Consider the following 18,646-nt stretch of genomic DNA (forward strand, 5'->3'; position numbering starts at 1 on the left):
AAGCTGACCACCCCCAGAAACTCCAACCTACATCCCACCTGTTTAGCTACCCTACAGAAAGAAGAGGGCCTCTTTTGTCATTGTCCCGGATTGGATCACATGTTCTTCTCTGAACCAGTCACCGTGGCTGGGGGGTGGGATACCTTGGTTGGCCAGGGCTGGGCTTACTTGCCCATTCTTGGCCAGAGACCTCGCTTCAGCTCTGGGGGAGGGGTATGGTTCCTGAAAGACAAATCAAGAGTTGGGGAGCCAAGGCCGGGCAAGCAACACCCCTGTCCTCCCCATGGTCTCTAAGGCCTATAAGAGCCCAGCCCTGTTACCTTTCTACGCTTGTTCCTTAGCCCCTCACCTCTCATGCTGGCCTTCCCGCTGCTCCTCCAACAGTGCAGGCACGTTCACACCTCAGGGTCTTTAACATCGGCTGTTCCCGTTGCCAGCAACACACTCTCCTCTCAGCTTTACCAGCTGTCTCACCTCTTTCAGACCTTTGCTCAGATGTCACCTTCTCAACCTTTCCCACCCAGCATTTGCCATTCCCCTTACTCAGCTTAATTTCCCACCCTCCTCACATGCGGTGTCATCTATCCCTTTGTTTTGTGCATTGGCCATCTCCCTCCCTAGAGTTTCAGCCCCGTGAGGACAGACGTTTCCATGCTTTGTCCCTGACCTTTCCCAAGCACACGGTGGTTGAATAAGTGAGCGAGTCTATCAGTAGACGTCCGGTGAGGTGGATGGGGAGAGTGGGCTGCTCTGAAGGCGTCAAGGGGCTGCGGGTCCCCTCCCCAACAGGTGATCATGGTGACGGGTGACCACCCCATCACGGCCAAGGCCATTGCAGCCAGCGTGGGCATCATTTCGGAGGGCAGCGAGACAGTGGAGGACATCGCCGCCCGCCTCCGGGTGCCTGTGGACCAAGTTAATAGGAAGTAAGCCCCTGCTGCCCCCCGACCCCCGGTTCCTCCCACGCCCCGCAGGCTGATACACCGGCCGCCTCCCTTCCCAGGGATGCCCGCGCCTGCGTCATCAATGGCATGCAGCTGAAGGACATGGACCCGTCCGAGCTGGTGGAGGCGCTGCGGACTCACCCCGAGATGGTGTTTGCTCGTACCAGTCCCCAGCAGAAGCTGGTGATCGTGGAGAGCTGCCAGAGACTGGTACGACTCCGCTGAGGAAGGCTGGCAAGTGGGCCGGGCAGGCCCTGGGCTGGCCTCTCACCGAGCAACCCCCCCGCACCCCCTCCCTGCAGGGTGCCATCGTGGCCGTGACCGGGGATGGGGTGAACGACTCCCCAGCCCTGAAGAAGGCCGACATCGGCGTGGCCATGGGCATTGCCGGCTCGGACGCTGCCAAAAATGCAGCGGACATGATCCTGCTGGATGACAACTTTGCCTCCATCGTGACAGGCGTGGAGCAGGGTCCGAGCCGGGTCGGGGCCTGGGGGCGGCAGTGTGGGCACAGCCGGAGGTGCACAGCGAGGAGGCTGAGGTGCCTGCTGTGCCCCCACAGGCCGGCTGATCTTTGATAACCTGAAAAAGTCCATCGCCTACACGCTGACCAAGAACATCCCCGAGCTGACGCCCTACCTCATCTACATCACCGTCAGCGTGCCCCTGCCCCTCGGGTGCATCACCATCCTCTTCATAGAGCTCTGCACCGACATTGTGAGTCCCCGGCCCCGACGTGGACACTCGGGTTGGCATAGACAGATGGACTTGGATAAGGACGCTCAGACCAACAGAGGCATTAGCACACGCACGTATCGATCACAGACAGACCTCCCTCAGCAGGCTCAGATGGATAAATGCTGTCAGGCCCCAAGGCAGACAGACAGACGGACAAAGAACCACAGACACAGGCATGAATGCAGCCAGATGCATGGCCCTGTTGACTTTTTTATTCAGCACACTCGCCTAGTACCTTCTCTGGGCCAGGTGTGGTAATTTAAGTAAAAAAATTAAGTAAAAATTAATTTATTGAATTTTGTCCTCATAAACACTCTGTGGGAGGGGCTTTATTTATCATCCCCATCTTGCTGATGAGATAACTGAGGCACAGACAGGGTGAGCGGCTTGTCCCGGGTCACACAACTTAATCAATGACATGCTGGGATTCGAACCCAGGTGGTCAGGTGCCCCAGAGCCTCTGCTCTTGACCAGGACACTCTGCTGCCACTGGGCAGTGGCAAACAGGTGGGGTGGGGGATAGGGAGGACGTGGGCACGGAGACAGATGCAGAGATAGTGGCAGGGAGAGACAGGACACGGGATGGAAAAGCAGAGATAGTCACAGAGAAAGAGACCAGAGATAGGGACAGAAAAACAGAAGGAAGGAGAGGGAGGGAGGGGGAGAGGGTGGGGGTAGGAGAGGTAAATGCAGCTGTTCTGATGGAGACGGACAGCAGGTCAGGTGTGGACACAGATGTGGGCTGGGTGTGGCAGTCCGTGCTGTCCGGGCAGGTGTGCCTGTGTGGTCACTGCCTCCTGACCTCAGTGCTGTCTCTGTCCATAGGGGGGAGTGAGGGGACTGCTGGGGGAAAGGGGGCACCCCAGTCCCTAGGGGACAGGCAAACGTTTAACCCTGGCTCCCTCCGCCCCTGGCCAGTTCCCGTCGGTGTCCCTGGCGTATGAGAAGGCGGAGAGTGACATCATGCACCTGCGCCCACGGAACCCAAAGCGAGACCGATTGGTCAACGAGCCCCTGGCTGCCTACTCCTACTTCCAGATCGGTGAGCGCCCTTGGGGCCAGGGCCCTGGCTTGTTCTGGATCCTGGGGTGGGCATTTGATCCTGGGTGGCTGTTCTCCGAGTCCGTGTCTGCCATGCTCTCCGTGTCCCTTCTTTGTCTCTGGCCCTGTCTCTGGGTGTGTCTCTGTCTCTCTGTGCCTTGTCTCTTGCATCCCTATTGATCTCTCTTGGGATCCTTGTCTCTGTGTCTCTCTGTGTCCGTCATTATCTGTGTCCTTGACCTTCTCTCTGTGGGTCTCTCTGTGTGTCCCTGTCCTTCCATGTCCTTCTCTCTCTCCATGGCCCTGTGTATGTCTCCATCTCTGTCTCCCCATGTCACCTTGCCTCTCTCCCAGGTGCCATCCAGTCATTTGCTGGCTTCACGGACTACTTCACGGCCATGGCCCAGGAGGGCTGGTTCCCGTTGCTGTGTGTGGGGCTGCGGCCGTACTGGGAGAACCACCACCTACAGGATCTGCAGGACAGCTACGGCCAGGAGTGGGTGAGCCCCTGCCCCACCCCATTCCCCATCGTCCACATGTGACTTAACCGGAGCATCCCAGATACCCAGACTCTCTGCCCATCCTGGAGCCTCTCCCACCGCCACCTCAGCTCCAAACTCCTGCTGCAGACGGTGCCCTCCCTGCCCGGCAGTAGCACATCATCTCCAGGGTGGAACCACCGCCCGATTCTGTTACTCTGACTGGTCAGGATATTCCCCTTAAACATTTCCTGTCACAGTTAAGTATGTGGACCTCGGAGCCAGGCTGCCTAGATTCATGGTCTGCCACTATCCGTCACAAGCTGTGTGGCCCTGGGCTAGTAGCATTGCCTCTCCATGCCTCAGTTTCCCCATCTATAAGTTGAGATGCTGTCTGCTTTGGTGCCTTCACAGTGCGGTCCTGAGACCAGCAGCATCACCTGGGAACTTGTTTGAAGTGCAAGTCCTCAGTCCCCACCTGGGTGGGGCCTGGAAGTCTGTGTTTAGCTGGCCCTTCTGAGGATTCTGGGGATACTGAGGTTTGGGCACCACCGGTCTTCCTCCCAGGGTGACTGGGGGGATTCAGAGCGACAATACATGTGGAACCCTTGGGACCTGAAGCATAGCGAGTGTTCCTCACAATTAGGTATTATAAACCGTCACGTTGAGGAAATGGCCTGAATAGTGGTTGCTCCTTTTAAATGGGGCATGGGCCTCGCCCCGGCAAAGGCCCCTCTGGCCCACTCCTCTCATTTTTGCCACCTGCCCGGGCCCTGGAGTCGGTGGACTTTGCAAATTCTGCCCTAGGAGTCCGACTCCCTTTCCGCAGGTGCCTTGTGGCTGTGCGGGAAACGCCAGATCCCTCCTCAGCGTGGAAGCAGGCCCGGTGCTGACATCTAATCGCTGCAGGGCCAAGATTTCCAGGCCCCGCATTCCCGGGTCCTGCACGCCTGGCAGATGGCGTATGTGAGGGGTTCGTGGCCCCCGGCCCCCCGAGGGCCTGGCTGGCTGCAGAGGCTCTCCGTCTGGGCTCAGGCTGCTTTTGTCCCCCTCTGGCCCGCAGACGTTCGGGCAGCGCCTGTACCAGCAGTACACCTGCTACACCGTGTTCTTCATCAGCATCGAGATGTGCCAGATCGCTGACGTCCTCATCCGCAAGACACGCCGCCTGTCTGCCTTCCAGCAGGGCTTCTTCAGGTGTCCCCAGCTGCCCCCCACCCCCGCCCTAGCCATGGCTCCAGCTCCTGACTGGGGCTCACTGCCGCCAGCCAACGGCAGCCCCCATGTGCGCATGTGCCAGCCGCCAGGCACTACCGATCCTCCTCTGCAGCTGGCCCCTAGCTCCCGCCACGTGCCCCCCACCCAGCCCCTCCGTCCCGGCCACCAAATGGGGGGTGTGACAGGCCCCACGTCCACTGCTGAACATCTCCCTGCTCATGACCTCCCTTGACCCAGCACCCTGTTCCCATCTGGTCCCCAGCTCCTCGTGGCCTGTCTTTGTCCTAAACCCGCCAGTCTGAGCCTGTCCCACCCTGCCCACCCGCAGGAACAGGATCCTGGTGATCGCCATCGTGTTCCAGGTCTGCATCGGCTGCTTCCTGTGCTACTGCCCCGGAATGCCCAACATCTTCAACTTCATGCCCATTCGGTGAGGGGCTGGGAGCTGTGAGTAGACGGACGGGCACGGGGACAGACTCGAGGGTAGCCTTCACCTTGCCACCTCGCCTGTGCCTTCAGGTACCAGTGGTGGCTGGTGCCCATGCCCTTTGGCCTCCTCATCTTCGTCTATGATGAGATTCGGAAACTTGGAGTTCGCTGTTGCCCAGGGAGTGAGTGTGGAGACTGGGCGCCTGGGGTGGGGTGGGGGCTGGAACGGCCTCAGAATACCTGCCCTGACCTTTGACCTCTGAGTCCTTGACCCTCCATATCAAGCCTCCATTGATCCATACCTCTGAGCCCCTGGTGCCCAGGTCCTGACCCACAACCCCCCAGCACTGAGTCCCCTTTCTCTCTCTCCCAGGCTGGTGGGATCAGGAGCTCTACTATTAGAGGAACCATCCCTGCACCCCCCGCAGCAGAGGTGGGGGGCATGGGACCCGCTGGGCCGCCACTGGAACATCGAAGCGACCAGGAGCCCTGGCACCTGTGTCAGCTCCTGCAGCCCACGGCGCCCCGACCTTGGAGGGCCCTCCCCGCTCCCCTTCCCCATCCACAGAGAGCCCACCCCGTCAGGGCGGTCCCTGGGCCAGGTCCTGGTCTGAAGAGTGGGGAGGGGGGGTGTTGGCAGGGGTGGGGCGCTGGCTGTTCCTGTGAGGCGGGTCTGCACTCGGGGTGCCCAGAGGGCTCCCCAGGGTACTGCTTCAATACACACCTGTGCCGCGTGATAGTAATAAACCAGCTACACTGACGACGCCTTTGTTTGGTGCCGGGTGCTGTCCTGAGTGGTTTTCCCTGATGCCCTTTGACCTCGCAGTCCTCGGGCTCAGGAGCTATCTGTGCAGGCCTGTGTCTCGGGGCACCTGGAGCACAGCCCAGTGCATCCTAGGTACTCGGGGGGAAGCGTCCCTCGGGGGACCGAGCTCCCATTCCTTTGCCTACGGTGACTGTGCTTACGGTCGTGCTGGACGGGGCCACGGTCACCCAGGAGCGGTGCTGTCGCCAGTCCCCTCGCCTAGACTCCACCTCTGGGCTCTCTCCCTGCCACGTGCTCGCCTTCTCCCCTCAGGGTGTCAAGATCTCTCCTACCTCTAGCAGCCCCGCACGCTGCCTCCCCATTCACGGGTGTCTCACTTGGTTCCACTTGCTCACTCTCTGCTGCTGCTTCGGTGGGGCCGACCCTGGAGGCTGAAGTCCCAGGTCCCCCCCTCACACCTGTCTCTCCAGCTGCTGGCGACTGCCTTGACACTCCTCCCACCTCCGCACACCCCACCCCTTCCTCAGCATGCGCCTCTGTGATGGGACCCCAGGCTTCTCCCCCTCCTCACCACAGCCCCCCATGGCCTCCGTTCTGCCTCTGCAGTGGCTCCCACATCTGTCTCTGGCTGCCCCACTCTGCAGAGCCCCAGGGATACCCAGTAGCCTCTACATCATCCTCCAAACCCACTCCCTTCCACTGTCCCATTAGTGTGTTTCCTTCTCCCTGGGCAACGTGGCGAGCCCTGGACTCCCTGTCCTTCCCTGCCCCCAGCGCCTTCCGGCTCACGAGCCATCTTACTCCAACCAACTCTTATTTCACTGGAAAAGCCAGGCCTGCTCTCTGGCCTCAAGGCCTTTACACAGGCTTTGCCGCCTTTTCCCCTCTTGCCCCAGTAGCTCATTCTTTAGGTCTCAGCTCACATCTCTCTTCCAGGGAGCCCATTCTGCCCCCCAGCCCATTTCCCCAGCACAGCCCTGAGCTCCCCCGACTTCACCCTCAACCACTCTGGTCTCCCTGAGCCCCGTAGAAGCTGGGATTATTCCACATAGTTGGCCACCAGCAGGGACTCGGGATAGGAGTCCCTGCTCAGCAAAATAGTTGAGGTCATTTCTGCAACCTTCACCTGTCCCCATACTCGTCTGAAGCTAGGTGGGACATGGGATGGAGGTGTGGGAGAGCAATCCTATCCCAGATTCACCTGGGCTGGGAGAGTGCCCATATACTCTGTGACCAATCAATCACTTGCTCCCCACCCTGCCCCAAGACACCCATGGACCTTCTGGACTAGGGGCAATGAAAAGGGGGCAGGGCTAGGTGGCGGCTGCCCCACCTGAGGGTAAACTTCCCCTTGGAGTACACCAAGATTCCTAGCACGGCTGTTATTTAGTGCTTTCCTAGTCCAGAGTCAAGCAACATTATGGCAGCACCTGACAGCCTAGAGGGAAGAAGGGGGCACGGACTCTATCCCCACCTTGGGAGATCCCAGTAGGAATACCCACAGGGGCTGGGGAACACCCTCCTGGGTGGGTAGGATTTGCATCAAGGTGGAGCATAAACATGACATTCAAAGCCCTGCTTGGGGAAGGGGAGGGAATGGGGCAGGTGGCTGGCTCCACAAGGACAGGGCAGGGCTGGGGTGGCATGGGGGGAGGAAGATGGAGAGCACATGAACTTGACTGGCTGAACTGTGAGCTGGGAGGCTCCTCACCCACTCCAGTCCTTGGAATGTGCATTTTCCTCCACCCCTCCAGATGCTGCCCCAAGGACACAGCTTTGAGATAACAGTGTGGCATTAGATGGTGTATGTCACTGAACCCAGTTAAGGCCCTGATTTAACTTTCAAGATTTGGTAGATGGGTGCAGAGATCTAATCTTGCAACCCAAAGATAAGCCTTGAAAAGTTTCCTTGCTTAAGGATGCCACCTACCAACTTGAAAAGGCCACCTGTCTCCTTTCTGCCCTCTGCATAATGGAGGCGGTTTCTGATTGCACTTGAGAAGCTCCCAAGGAGTTAGTGAAACGAGACATAGGGAGGGGGGCATCCAGGAGAACATTCGAGTTGGTGGGCTCGGCTACTGTGCTGGTTGGCTGCAGCTGTTTCTGCACTCCACCCTGAGAAGGCTCCAGCCAGGATTTGATGTGAGGGCCATAGAAGCAAACCAAAGCACCCAAGAGCTCAGAATCATTAAAGTCTGTCCTCAAGAGCAACACCCAAAGTTCAGGTGGTTGGACTGTTCAGTATGCAACGGGGAGTCCTAGATGGTTGTCAATGGGGAGCGTGCACTAATACAGCTGGGATTTCAGACAGATCCCCTCGGCTGCCACAGGAAGGGTGGATCATGAGGGGAGATTAGGGCTGAGAGCCTAGGAGAGCAGCAGCCAGGGAAGGGTGAGGAAAAGCCTCCAAGAACTATATTCTTGGCTTCTAGCTGCCTTCTACCACCTGTTCCCCAAGGGCCCTGGTCTTTGCAACTGCTCAAAGACTGTCTACTCCAGCCATGTCTATCCTGGGAAAATGAAGAGCAGGGAACTGCTGCGGAACACAGAACAAACCAGCGCTGGCCAGTTTCCCCGCCTGCCTACCTGGCTTCAAAGCCAGAATGAGGGCCTCTAGAACCCAGGGAGCACGGTATCGGTAGATAGTTCCAGAGAGAGATGGAGGCAGAACCAACATTCCAAATACTGTTTACTTCACTGAAACCGGGAGGCAAGGGAAAGGGTATGTGAATTTCTGGGGGGCACCAAGCCTAGGAGTGCACGTTGACGACGGCTACGTAGAGGGCCAGGGTGCTGAGGGCCAGCAGCCCTGTCACCACTGCCCGGGCCAGCAGTGCTGTCCAGCTGCCCAGGGAACAGAGGTGGACGAAGGTCCTGTGGGGAAACATCGCAATGAGAGAAGAACAGATAATCTACCCCTACACAGACCCAACCTCAAACCCCACCCAGCTCACTCCATGACAAAGGCCTTGTAGACGCTGAGGAACATCAGGAGGAGGACCGCTGGCCGAAAAGTGTGGTACAGGTCGTAGCGTGTTATCATCCAGACCTGGGCAGATGCGACGATGTAATGGACCTGCAGGGAGGCAGGAAGTCAGGGCAGGCCTCGGGGGAGAGCACGGCCAGCAGCAATGGGGTGTGCGGGGCAGCAGGACTGCGTACCAGACTGATGTTGGAGTCAATGCTCATCTGGATGTACTTCCAGTCAAACTCAATGCCCCGGGCTCCAACCCAGAGAGGGATGCAGCTGAGGAAGGCAAAGGGAGGGATTCTCCAGCACCCAAACACCCTCAGCACCCAGAATCTGAGCCCCTGCCCTCCAGCACCTCCCTAGAACCCAGGTGCCCTTTCTCGGGGATGTGGGCGCCAGGCTGCTGCACACACCGGGACATAATGAGCTCGGCGGTGGCCCAGCCCAGGGCAGCAACCATGATCTTGTACTCCCCCTTGCCTGCGTTCCGGGACATGACAAGGTTGAGGCCGATCAGGTCCGCCACATCCACGCTGGCCTTCATGAACTCCTGTGGGTCGGGTTGACGCGCGAGTGAGTACGGGGGCCAGGGGGCCCCGCTCCTGCACTCCCGCCCCTTGCCCCACTCACCCCGATGAAGTCATAGATGCCGCCTTCCCAGGTGGGAAAAAAAGTGGCCAGGAACAGCATCTGAGAACAGAAAACAGAGGTCGCTGCAGGGGGACGGGAATCACCCAAGGGGAATGTGGAGGCGGAGGGTGGGGCTCGGGGGGCCCTTGTGGCGCGGGACGGCCAGAAGGGGGGCGAGAGTACAGGGCCGGGGTCAGGCGCGGAGGTGCGGGGCTAGGCACCCCAGCGGTGGAGGCAGCACCGGGTTCGCGCCTCCCACGAGTCCACGACGCTGCGCCGCCCGGCGGAGTTTCCTCGACTTCACTACAGAGCTACTAGCGGTGGCTCGGAGACCTCGGGGCCCCTCCCGGTCCCCCCTCCCGGAGCACGTCTCCCAGGGGGGTTCCCGGGGCGCGGGGCCTCACCTTGCACAGCTGCACGAAGAGGTAGGTGACGCCGGCCTGCACGCACTTCCAGAAGGCGTTGTACTCCGACCTGCAGGAGCGGGCGGTGAGCCGAGCCCGGGCCCGCGCCCTCCCGCCCGCGGCCGCCCCGCACTCACAGGCCGCTGCACTTGTAGGTGATGAAGTACGGGAAGTAGGCCAGGGCGAAGCAGTTCCCGAAGTGGAACAGGGTCATGGCGCCGGCCGCCCGGCCCGCCGGAGCGCGCGTCTCCGCCTCCGCCGCCTGGCGCCCGAGCCGGGCCTAGCGCCCGCTGCCTCCGCCGCGACCCGCGCGGCCTTCTGGGAGCGGGGGCCCGGCCGGCGCCGGCGCGCTGACGTCACGGCCCGCGGCCGCCCCGCCCCCCGAGTCTGCGCGGCCCCAGTGCGCCGGCGCGGAGCCAGGCTGGGGCTGGGGGCGGGGCTGGGGGCGGGGCTGGGGGCGGGGCTGGGGGCGGGGCTGGGGGCGGGGCAGTGCGGGCGCCCGCGCCCCCCGTGGGACGGGCGCAGCGACACGGGCGCGGCTGGGAGCACTCTGCGTTTTTATTTCACAGCGGGGCGCCCTCCCGCCCCGGGGGAGGCGAGGGCGGGAACGGGGGGCACGAGTTCCGGCCCGGGAGCCCAGGGGAGCGGAGGGGGGCCGTCCTGCGTCACTGGTCACGGTTGAACATGTAGCGGAGGAGGTCCACCACCCGGTGACTGTAGCCGAACTCGTTGTCGTACCTGGGGAGCGGGGCGGCGGGTCAGGGCCCCCCTCCGGACCGCTCCTGGTCCGCACCCCCCCCGCCCCGCGGACCCCAACCACCTCACCAGGAAATGAGCTTCACGAAGCTGTTGTTGAGCGCGATGCCGGCGTTAGCGTCGAAGATGGACGAGTGGGTGTTGCCCACAAAGTCCGTGGACACGACCTGGGCGTCCGAATTTCAAAGATGAGTGTGGGCGCGGAGCAAGGACCTCCAGGAGCCCAGGCTCCGGCTCTTAGGCACCTGGCCATCGCTTCACCTACAGTGTCTGGGAGCCCGCTGTGTCCAGGTTCTGGGGGCCCAGGAGGAAGGCACGCGGGGGCTTGGCCTGCGGCCAAAGGACGAAGAGCACAAACACCCTGAGGCTGCAGCAGTCCCGTCCCGGTGAGCATGCAGGTATTCGTCCTTACGGCCGGCCAGCAAGGCCCCCTGGGAGGCTGGGTCTGGAGGTCTAGTGCCCGAGGTGGAAGGAGCTACAGCACAGGCCCCCCACCCAACCCCGGGGTTGGCCCTAGTGCGGTGTCGGCCACAGAGGAAGGTTTTCAGCAGTGGGAGGGGATGTGATCTGATTTCCTTAAGAGAGCCTGGTGAGAGTGGACCTGTAGGAGCTAAAGCAGAGACAGCACCAAAGGTGGAAGCGCAGAGATGGCGCGACCGGGAGCAAATGCATGGTGACAGCCGTTCTTCACAGGGAAGGCGCCTGGCCTGGCCTACCCTGACCGATTGTTGAAAAGTGGGGGCCACTGTCTTGTTCCTGAGGCACCCATTGAGCAGCTGCCGCTGTGCCAGGCCCCGGGGAGATGGCTGGAGCCACGGAGCCCCCAAGTCCCTGCTTTCCTGTGGTGCACATGCTAGCGGCGCCAACGCTGACGGTGAAAGGGAACTTCAAGTAAGAGGGTCAGAAGGAGAATATGTCACTGAGGACAGAAGCTGAAATAGGGACTTGGAGCAGCTGAGGGCCGACTGCTTGGCCACCGGGAAGAAAAGCTATTCAGACCAAAGGAGCAGCAAGTGCAAAGACCCTGAGGTGGGAAGAGCAGCCCTCCAGACCTCCCCAGCCCTGCAGCCCCTATCTTGATACGACGTGAGCAGCTCTTTGGCAACAGGGGAATTCCTCCCCAGAGGGCTCTTCCCACGGTCCCCCACCTCAGCCCCTACCTCATCCTCGGTGTAGGCAAGGATGCCAGCGAGGGGCCCCTTGGCTGCCGCTTTTATGGCCTCTTTGATGGCCTCGTATGGGGTGGGCTGGGCCAGGCGGCAGGTCAGGTCCACAACAGATACGTCTGGGGTTGGCACCCGGAACGCCATTCCTGTCAGCTTCCTGGAAAATCCCACATTAGGGGTGGGAGTCAGAACCCAGGACTTCTCCATCCATCCCATGTAGTCTCTACTTTCCCCTCAAGGATTGGGGGCCAGTCCAGTCCTCCTGGGGGCGTATCCCAACCCTGGTTGCAGCTTTCTGCCTTCATACCCTTTGAGGTCTGGGATGACTTTGCCAACGGCCTTGGCAGCCCCCGTGGAGGCTGGGATGATGTTCTGGTGGGCGCCCCGGCCATCTCGCCAGGCCTTCTTTGATGGCCCGTCCACAGTCTTCTGGGTGGCAGTATAGGAATGAACTGTGGTCTTGGGGAAGAAGAAGGCCGAGCTGAGCCCTTCCTCCTCCTAAGCTCCCAGGCCTGAGGTGGTGACCTGGGTGGGGAAGTCCACAGACCCCGGGAGGGCCAGGTACAGGCCAGGGGCCAGCCTGTCTGGAGGTCGCACAGTATTTTAAGAGACTTCACCACTTGGCTCCTCCCCCCGAAACCGTCTCTCTCCCTCTTAACCCCTCACGCTAAGCCAATCCTGGGAAGAGGTGGAGTTTCCCTGCCACCCCTCCTGTCAGCCTCTGTCCCAGCTCACCATCAGCCCTTCCACGATCCCAAATCGCTCATGGATGACCTTGGCAAGGGGCGCCAGGCAGTTGGTGGTGCAGGATGCATTGCTGAAACGGGCCACGTGTGCAAGGGCAGTGTGAGGTGAGTCGCAGAACAAGTCCTGCACCCTCACCTCTCTCGGGTTATGCACACAGGCCTGGTCTTGTGGACGTCAGGATGGGGAGGAGGGGGATCACTGGGGGTGCCCTTCAGGCTGAGGGGAGGTGCTGGAGGTACAGCTGGGGACGCTCCCCAAGCATGTTCCCTGGGAGTCCTGCTGTTCTAACCGGGAGTTTTAGGGAAACGGTGACATGACGGCATCAAGGCTTTGGGAAAGGAGATGTGAAGCAGCACCGGGGGTCTACTGGGAGCGGGGGTGAAGAGGGGGAGGCTGGCATGTCCTCTGGGTGCCACTCACACCCTTAAGAAGGGTGCTGCCCATTACCTGACGACTTTCATGGAGGCAGGATCATAGCTCTTCTCGTTTACCCCCATGACAAACATGGGTGCATCCGGTGAGGGTGCGGAGATGACCACACGCAAGGCGCCTGCCTCGATGTGGCCCTAGAGGAGGAGCACAGGTGGCAGGGGGTGCTTTGAGGGCCGCCTCCACACCCCCTACCCCCGCCCAGGTGTCTGGGCACCTGTCCCCCACTTACTGAAGCTTCCTCTAAGGACAGGTACACGCCTGTGGACTCCACCACAAAGGGGTTCCCGACAGACTTCCAGGGAATGTCTCGGGGCTGCTTGCTGTGGAGGGGTGGCAGCGCCTGAGCCGGGCTCTTCCAGCGCGGCCCTGCCTTACAGGCATGGCCTTCACTGCTCGAAGGCCAACCGGAGGCCTTCTTACCCGGCCTGTACCCTCCCACTCCCACAGTAGCCCCAGCACCTCACCAGCCCTCCCGCCCCACAAGTAGAAGCTGAAACCCGCGCCCCCCGCCCCCCCGCCCCTGCCGTGGCTGTGCCAGAGGGACCTGGCCGGGGCGCATGCACAGGTGCGTGGGAAAGTCTCGGGCCGAGGGGTCCAGCCGAGGCTGCAAACTTCTATATTTAGAAAGGGAACCTCCCATTACAGGTTCGGGGGTCCCATTTTTTTATTTTTAATTTTTTTGTTATCTTAAAAGTTTATATTTGAAGCATATTAAACATCTAACCCGATTGCTTTTGATTTACAGATTCTAAACCTATCTTTAAATGGAAGGAAGGACTGGGTGATGGGCACGGGGTGTTATGCTAGATGTTGGCAAATTGAACTCCAATAAAAATAAATAAATAAATAAATGGGAAAAAAAACCAACCAACCAAACAAAAAATAAAATAAATGGAAGGAAGGGTATTACTATCAGTGTGAACCGTGTGACATGGGTACTCGGCAGCATTGCCCGAGTTTCAGAGGTCTGGTTTAGGGTCTCCAGAGGTGACTGGCACGGTTGGGACAACATGGAAAGGCAGGGGGTCCCCATCAGGACCTGGGGTTTTATTCAGGGGGGATGGGATGCCGTTGGAGGATTTAAGTAGGGGAGTCACCAAGTCCAGTTGATGTTTTTAAAAGGCCCCTGTGGCTGCTGTGTAAGAACCGAGCGGAAACGGTTGGTGCCGTTTCCTGGGAAGGGACATGAATAGGTTTGGGGGTTGAAGGAGAATCAGAAGTTGAGCGTTAAACATATTGAGTTGCTACGCCTGTGAGAAAGCATGTGAATGTGTGTTAAATAAAAAGTAGTTTGAGTAGAGTGGGACACCTTTCTAGATTAGTGCTTTTGAACCATTTTAGGGGTCGGGGACTTCTCGGAAACCCCTCTCTGCCCAGTACCCAGGGGCATGCGTGCACACAGTTTGGGGGATCCTGGCCCCCATGTGAGAGGTTGGAGTCCCGTTCTAGTCCTCTCTACAGCTCCTGCATGGATATGCTGCGGGCACGAGTCCGAGAGCTGCCCTTACCACTGGAAGACGCTGATCTCCTGGTTGTCTACCACCAGCTTTCCGTTCCTGTGCTCCACGCTCCCCTTGTACCGGCCGTGGGTGGAGTCATATTTAAACATGTACACCTGCGGGCGACAGGATGGCTCCCAGTCTTGGGTGGCAAGGGTAGAGGAGTGAGCATCCCTAGGGAGTCCCCCCTCCATGAAGGTTCCACATGGCATCTGGGAGCCTTCCACGGAGCTCTCCTCCCCACTCCCTTCCCAGCTCTACCTTCTGCCTGCTGCTCACCATATATTCTGGGTCAATGAATGGGTCATTCACTGCCACCACTTTAACACCCTTCTGTATGCAGGCGCGTAGCACCAGGCGACCGATGCGTCCAAATCTGTACAGGGACAAGGGTGGCGGGGGCGGTGCTCAGAGTCCTCGCCAGCAGGCAGAGGAGGGATGGGAGAGAAAGGGCTAACTGGAGGTGCGCTCTAGGGGGTTGGGTGGGACTCCCAGAGGCGGCGGCACAGTGCAGGCACTGTCTTCTCTTGCCCACATGTCCTCTCCGGCCCCTTAATGCTTTTCCTGCTTCCTCTACCCATCCATCCCACCCTCCTCTTCCTGACCCTGGAGCTGGGAGGATCTTGTAGAACTTCAGGTCAGATTATGTCACTTGGCTTGAAAAGCTCCTCGGCTCTAACTCCGTAAAGTCAGGTCCAGACTGCTTCCCACGGCCTGCTAGGCCCCCGCCAGCTTCCCCCTCCTTCCCCTTGGCTCCCTTGCTTGCTCCCCACACAGATTCCTGCCTGTTCCGAGTGCACTGAGCTGCCCCCACCTCTGAGCTGGCTACCCCGCTCCTCGCCGCTAATTGCACCCGACTCCCGTTCTACTCATGTCACTGGACTGTCGCGTGCCTTATTTGATTGTTGTCTTCCCGGCAGAATGTGAGCTCTCTGAGGGCGGAGCCCCGTCTACCCCTTCCCTGTGCTTCCTAAGGGTTGGCAGAATGACAGCGCTGATGGTGAGAAGTGGGGGGATGCCCCGGGGAAGCAGCCAGAGGGAAGGCTGGGCCCTCGGGCCGGGGCCAGCTCACCCATTGATGCCCACGGTCAGCTTCTGACCCACAGGAGCCTTCTTAGGTTGAGGAAGAGGCGGGGGTTCCTCCTTGACTGGCTCAGGTTTGGGCTCCGGCTCTGGCTCAGGCTGGGGCTCCCGCTCTGCCTCAACTTTGGGCTCTGGCGGAGGTGGTGCTCTGGTCACTGTTGGGGATCGGGTGGGGACAATGAACTGCATCGTCACAGTGGGAGGGAATGAGCCATTTTGGCCACCCGGAACCCCTTGCTGTGGTGGCCGACCACCTGGCTCAGTGTTTCCCCAACCTACACGATGCACCCAGTGAGCAGGGGGTGGGCTTGCTTTAAAACACCAATGCTACGGATGCCTGGGTGGCTCAGTGGTTGAACGTTTGCCTTTGGCTCAGGTCGTGATCCCAGGGTCCTGGGATCGAGTCCCATGTCGGGCTCCCCGCAGGGAGCCTGCTTCTCCTAATGCCTGTGTCTCTGCCTCTCTCATGAATTTATTCTCATGAATAAATAAATAAATAAATAAATAAATACTTAACCCCCCCCCCCACCAATGCCAGGGACCCTTCCCTGGAGAGTCTAACTCAGTCCACGTTTTTAACAATCACACGTGGGGATGGTATTGTCTGTGCCTCAGTTTCCTGCTCTGGCAAATGACGATGATAGTACTTCTGAGAGTCACTGTGATGATTGAGTGAGGTGATGCATGTAATGCTATTGAGAGAGTCTAGGAAACAGTCCACTTAAATGAGTATTTCAAAGATCATTTCCCAAACTCATCTGATAATTGCTTTAGCCCAGCGGACCCCAAGCTGTTAGGATAAGAACCCCAGGGCAGGCCTCTTCCTGGGGAAATCTGACTCAGTAGGTCTACACTGAGGCCCAGGAATCCTGGTTCTAAAAGCACTCCAGGTGATCCACAGAGAATAACTCTGGTGATCCACAGAGGCAATACAGGGGTATCATCACATGAAACGAGTGGAAATCCACGCCAGCTTCCACCTCTCCAAAGGTACACACTTCCACTCCCGTCCTGCATCTGAAGCCCCCCACTACTCGGAGGCGTGCTAGCAGGGCTGTAGACTAGGGCTTGGGGGTGGGAGGGAGACACAGAGGCACCAGTCTGGGGGCCTGGCCCGCAGAGGGTTTCCAGCTGGGAATCAGGCCTGACTATCACCCCTGCTCAGCCACCTGCCAGCTGTGTAGTCTTGAGCAAGTCAGGGACCTCTCTGGCCTGTTAACTGGTGCCACATCTGAGCTGGCTGGGGGCCACTATCAAAGGCTCAGATCTCACCCCCCAATAGGTGCTGACCTCAGCAGAGGGAGGAAGTTGCTGCTAAGAGTGGTTGAGAGGAAAAGGAAGACAGAGAGGTTGGAGAAGAGCTGGAGGAGGAAGGTGGCCGCTGCACTCGGCGCCAGAGTCAAGGGCACTGGGAGGTGCTGGGGCTAGGAGCCGGGGCCACCCGGCCTCTGGGTCTCCCTGACCTCGACGGGCTGCCGCAGACTATGTGGCCTGAGCCTGGACTGTGGGTTTCCTGTGGCAACACCAGTTCTTCATTTGTGGCAGTGACCCTGTGGTTTTGGTGACCCTAGGATGTTTGCATTTCTGGGGGCTCTGCTTCCACTATCAGGAAAGGGGCGAGATCTGTTCATGTGGGTTGAGTGGGAATCTGAGCCCACCCCCGACCTTTCAAAAGAAAACAGCTGGTTCTCCTCTCCCACCTTCTCCCAGGCTCCCCCCGCCTCGTCCAGGGGTGGGGTGCGCTGGCTGGAGGAAAGCTGCTGCACTGGGAAGGAAGAGCCTGAAGGAGCTTCAGTGATGAAGCATCACCTGGTAGGTGAAACAAGGGCCGGGCGCGCTCTCCTAATTAGGCAGCCGCTCCCATTTCCTGGGCGCAGCCACGGGCTAGGCGCTGCCCGCGCTCCCGGGGCGCCAGGGCTGTAAGGCATGTGCTATAAATCCACCTTGCGGAGGGGAAACCGAGGCCCGAGGTCACAGCGGGTGCCGGGCAGGGAGGAGGTTCGCAGCCCGCAGCAGAGAACCTGCTTCCTGGGGGGCCCTCCCACCGCCCCCGACCCTGGCGTCCCGCCCACCCGGGCCGGCGGCCAGTGCGGAGGAGGCCGCGAGGGAATGCGGCGTGGCCTCGGCCTGGGTTCACGGGCTGGGGCGTGTGCGCCCCTCGGGCTGGATGCGGTGGGGCCGCCCGGGGTGGGGGGTGGGGGGGCTCGGGTCGGTGGCTCCTCGGCGCTGAGTCCCAGGGCAGCGGCTTGCGCTCGCTGGGTGGCCGCGGCGAGTGGGGACAGTGAACACACCGGCCTCCCCAGGGGTTGGGAGGCTGCGGGGAGCGCAGGCCGGCGCCCAAGAGGAGCCTGTCCCCCCCTTGCCTCGGTCCACCTCCTAGGGCGCCAAGGCCTGGGGGGACCCGGGGACGGACAGGGGCAGGGAGGAAGGGCAGGGGGAAGGACGGAGGGGGGCGCCTTGGCCGCCTCCCGCCCCCTCCCTCGTGCACGCGCGCCGCAGGGGGCCCCACCACCCTGCCTCCCCTTTCCCAGGTGGCCCCGCCGCCTCCCTCACCAGGGCACGGCTGTCGCAGCAGCTGGACAACGGTGACATTGGTGAGGACGATGTCGCGTTTCGACATGGCCTAAGGTTTCATGGCCTAGCCGCCCGGGCACCCGCCGCGATGTTACACTGCGGCGCCCGGTGCCCCGGGCTAGTGGCGCAAGCTTCTCGCCGCAACGTCACAGTGCCCGGTGATGTCACAGAGGCGGTGGCGAAGCGCGTGACGTCCGCATGCCTTGCCCCAGCGTCCCGAGGCCACCACTGGCGTCTAGCATAGAATCCAGCTTTTTACCCTGGTCCTCAAAGCCCTCTCCTGTCCCCCCCTTCTCCCTGGGCGCCCTGCCTGTGCTGCCCCTTGACCCCCCTGCCCCACCCGGGGGGTTAGCTACCCTAGCTGCTTCCTCTGGCCCGAAAAGCCCTGCCCTGTCCTTGCTCCCCACGTCCTGGTTTCCCTCAGGTGCCACCCTTTCAGAGGGACCCTCCTAGCGCCCTGTAAAGTGCTCTCCTCCCTCAGTCACTGTCGCTCGGGCCCTCACCCCTCCATCTACTCCCCTCCCAGGAAGCCTCCTCTGACTTCCCTTCCTGGGTTAGGTGCTCCAATGTGCAAAGCTACTACATGCTCTACATTTTTAGTTGCCTCACAGCATCTGTCTCTCTCTAGAAAGCCATCCTGTTCACTCGTTTTCTTGCCAGTTGTCTGTGCCCACCACACCGTACGCTGCAGAGTGGCGGAGAGCTCGTGTCCCTTCGCTTTTCTATCCCATTGACTAGAAGAAGGTTTGGGACCTACAGGGTGCTCGCT

At 60.3% G+C, this 18,646-nt stretch overlaps 3 protein-coding genes and 1 long non-coding RNA gene across 7 annotated transcripts in view; 2 read left to right on the plus strand and 2 right to left on the minus strand.

Annotated features, from left to right (window-relative positions):
* The window catches only part of ATP4A (ATPase H+/K+ transporting subunit alpha), a 114,093-nt gene extending 108,481 nt beyond the window's left edge, over positions 1–5,612 (plus strand). For all 3 annotated transcript variants that reach the window (XM_049110796.1, XM_049110795.1, XM_035704451.2), the window contains 10 exons: positions 790–926; positions 1,004–1,154; positions 1,247–1,415; positions 1,507–1,661; positions 2,601–2,724; positions 3,078–3,223; positions 4,266–4,399; positions 4,749–4,850; positions 4,940–5,031; positions 5,223–5,612. In XM_049110796.1, coding sequence (XP_048966753.1) covers positions 790–926; positions 1,004–1,154; positions 1,247–1,415; positions 1,507–1,661; positions 2,601–2,724; positions 3,078–3,223; positions 4,266–4,399; positions 4,749–4,850; positions 4,940–5,031; positions 5,223–5,251 — 1,239 coding nt within the window. In that variant the 3' untranslated portion in view covers positions 5,252–5,612. The remainder of the gene's footprint in view (positions 1–789; positions 927–1,003; positions 1,155–1,246; positions 1,416–1,506; positions 1,662–2,600; positions 2,725–3,077; positions 3,224–4,265; positions 4,400–4,748; positions 4,851–4,939; positions 5,032–5,222) is intronic.
* A 2,675-nt stretch (positions 5,613–8,287) lies between these two features.
* Positions 8,288–9,928, minus strand: TMEM147 (transmembrane protein 147). The gene is made up of 7 exons (XM_025421785.3): positions 9,758–9,928; positions 9,621–9,690; positions 9,217–9,276; positions 9,000–9,136; positions 8,778–8,862; positions 8,570–8,691; positions 8,288–8,489 (listed from the first exon to the last, which is right to left on the minus strand). The coding sequence occupies exons 1-7, from the start codon at positions 9,832–9,834 to the stop codon at positions 8,366–8,368; spliced, it is 675 nt and encodes a 224-aa protein (XP_025277570.1). The 5' UTR covers positions 9,835–9,928; the 3' UTR covers positions 8,288–8,365.
* A 232-nt stretch (positions 9,929–10,160) lies between these two features.
* GAPDHS (glyceraldehyde-3-phosphate dehydrogenase, spermatogenic) lies at positions 10,161–18,019 on the minus strand. 2 transcript variants are annotated; one of them, XM_025421716.3, is made up of 11 exons: positions 17,857–18,018; positions 15,293–15,458; positions 14,500–14,596; positions 14,230–14,336; positions 12,951–13,041; positions 12,737–12,855; positions 12,278–12,359; positions 11,850–12,001; positions 11,537–11,699; positions 10,446–10,543; positions 10,161–10,358 (listed from the first exon to the last, which is right to left on the minus strand). In XM_025421716.3, exons 1-11 carry the CDS (start codon positions 17,921–17,923, stop codon positions 10,286–10,288), a joined length of 1,215 nt encoding a protein of 404 aa, XP_025277501.1. In that variant the 5' UTR covers positions 17,924–18,018; the 3' UTR covers positions 10,161–10,285. The 2 variants fall into 2 exon arrangements, with proteins under 2 accessions (XP_025277501.1, XP_025277503.1); XM_025421718.3 differs by lacking the exons at positions 10,161–10,358; positions 10,446–10,543 and adding an exon at positions 10,568–10,706 and having other exon boundaries at positions 17,857–18,019.
* LOC125755186 (uncharacterized) lies at positions 12,253–15,411 on the plus strand. The gene is made up of 2 exons (XR_007411032.1): positions 12,253–12,393; positions 15,141–15,411. It is a non-coding gene; the product is annotated as an uncharacterized LOC125755186 (long non-coding RNA).
* Positions 18,020–18,646: the final 627 nt, after the last annotated feature.

This window comes from Canis lupus, chromosome 1 (genome assembly GCF_003254725.2).
Source record: "Canis lupus dingo isolate Sandy chromosome 1, ASM325472v2, whole genome shotgun sequence".
NCBI lineage: Eukaryota > Metazoa > Chordata > Mammalia > Carnivora > Canidae > Canis > Canis lupus.

Coding starts and splice junctions, on each gene's coding strand:
- TMEM147 (XM_025421785.3), bottom strand. CDS start 9,834: ATGACCCTGTTCCACTTCGGGAACTGCTTCGCCCTGGCCTACTTCCCG. Junction 8,692..8,777: donor TTGACTCCAACATCAGTCTG/GTACGCAGTCCT, acceptor GCCTCCCTGCAG/GTCCATTACATCGTCGCATC. Junction 8,490..8,569: donor TACAAGGCCTTTGTCATGGA/GTGAGCTGGGTG, acceptor GTTTCCCCACAG/GACCTTCGTCCACCTCTGTT.
- GAPDHS (XM_025421716.3), bottom strand. CDS start 17,923: ATGTCGAAACGCGACATCGTCCTCACCAATGTCACCGTTGTCCAGCTG. Junction 15,459..17,856: donor GCTGCGACAGCCGTGCCCTG/GTGAGGGAGGCG, acceptor GATCCCCAACAG/TGACCAGAGCACCACCTCCG. Junction 12,856..12,950: donor TGTCCTTAGAGGAAGCTTCA/GTAAGTGGGGGA, acceptor CTCCTCCTCTAG/GGCCACATCGAGGCAGGCGC.